This window comes from Priapulus caudatus, unplaced genomic scaffold, assembly GCF_000485595.1.
Source record: "Priapulus caudatus unplaced genomic scaffold, Priapulus_caudatus-5.0.1 Scaffold1171, whole genome shotgun sequence".
Classification (NCBI taxonomy): Eukaryota; Metazoa; Priapulida; class Priapulimorpha; order Priapulimorphida; family Priapulidae; genus Priapulus; species Priapulus caudatus.
In genome coordinates, this window is record NW_014578232.1 from 86,365 (window position 1) to 87,977 (window position 1,613).

At 44.3% G+C, this 1,613-nt stretch overlaps 1 protein-coding gene across 1 annotated transcript in view; it reads right to left on the reverse strand.

The window, feature by feature from the left end:
- Positions 1-29: 29 nt before the first annotated feature.
- The window catches only part of LOC106815661, a 7,308-nt gene continuing 5,724 nt past the window's right edge, over positions 30-1,613 (reverse strand). Inside the window, exons 3-4 of the mRNA XM_014820158.1 lie at positions 903-1,020; positions 30-545 (exon numbers count right to left, since the gene is read on the reverse strand). Coding sequence (XP_014675644.1) covers positions 388-545; positions 903-1,020 — 276 coding nt within the window. The 3' untranslated portion in view covers positions 30-387. The remainder of the gene's footprint in view (positions 546-902; positions 1,021-1,613) is intronic.

Consider the following 1,613-nt stretch of genomic DNA (forward strand, 5'->3'; position numbering starts at 1 on the left):
ATTGTGCAGATTCATGAATGAGTGATAGCACGGTTCTAAGTTATCTAACATACATATAGACAATGTTTTTCGCAATATTCTGTAGAAAATATTTCTTTCACGTCGATCTTTCACACATGGTGTACATATACGTGATACGCGAGTGTGGTCAGTTCATATTCCGCGTAAACAGTAGTATAGGTATGTATATTGAATTACGGCCACATTATGCTATTTGTATATTTTCAGTGCAACATCACTGCCCACATCAATAAAATATATAGTACTATTCACGCGTGACAGGGTTACAAGGAACCTGGATGTTATGAGCGCCAGCTACCTCGGTTTCAGCTGTTAGCGTAGACATCGTGCGAGGGTGATACTGTTCCTAAGTTCTCTGATGATCTGCTAAAGAGTGGCGTTGCTTTCCGTCAACGTCGGTCGGTGCGGGTTTTTTCTTTTGTCGAGGATATACAGCAGGACGAGAAGAGCAGAACACAGCAGACTGGCCGAACCAGCGCACAGGAACGATATGACGTAACTCCTGGTGTAATCACGAATTGCACCTAAATCAACGGAAATCGATCAATCGATCTATTAAGTGCCCAATCGATCTATTAATTGCCCAATCAATCCATCTAACCATTAATCAAATATTCGGCCAGCCGATCAGTTGATTAAGTGCGTGATCGATTAATCAATCATGAGAAGGAATCATTTCCTATATTTACAGTAAAGTATGCATAACATTAATTATGTATTGCCAGCTTCATAAAATTAGGAAAACCTAGTGGTAGAGCGACTTGCATGTAGAAGTGAACCATGTACAAATCCTTCGGCAGCAGATAACAAAATCATTCTGAAATATAAAATTCGGTAAGATTATCACTAAGAATGTCGTAAATTGATTTTTACATCCGTACCTGCAATGGGAGCTCCAATTAGACTTCCAATTCCCTCGGCAAACATGAAGTAACCAAAGATGTTGTTGAACTTTTTAATTCCGAAGAGATCTATGACAACGTTTGCCAACGATCCCACCTGCGTACCATAAAATAACCCGAATAGTGTTCCATACAGGGCAAAGACACCGAATGTTCCGCCAGTACTAAACAGCATGCTCGATATTGCATGGCCGGCCACGGATACGGTGTAAACCCAATGGTTAGCGTAGGCTATGTGACGAATAAAAGCGGTCAAACCAGCTAACAGGAACCCGATCGAGGCGGCTATCCCGATGATCGTAATTAGAAAGTAGGCTTTATCGTCCTCTATCCCACTCTCTATGAGATAATCGCTGGCTGTGACGTAAACCGTCACTGTGCCGATGCTCCAGAGGAGCGTACTGACGCCGAAGATGAGTACCTTGACGTCACGTAGCAACGTGACGTCACATGCGGGCATCTTAGCGGCTGGTGCGTTGGACAAAGGCCGCAGGAGGACACCACAGAGCACGAGATTCAGGGCTATGCCACCGTTTATTAGCATAGAGCCGCGCCAGCCATAAGCCTCCGTCAGATTGCTATAGATTAAAGGGAAGGCAAGAGTCCCAAACCCAGCGCCCCTGCACGCGCCGGCTGTAGACAGGTAGCCCCATCTATTAAAATAGTTTCCCGCCATAACCATGCATGGAG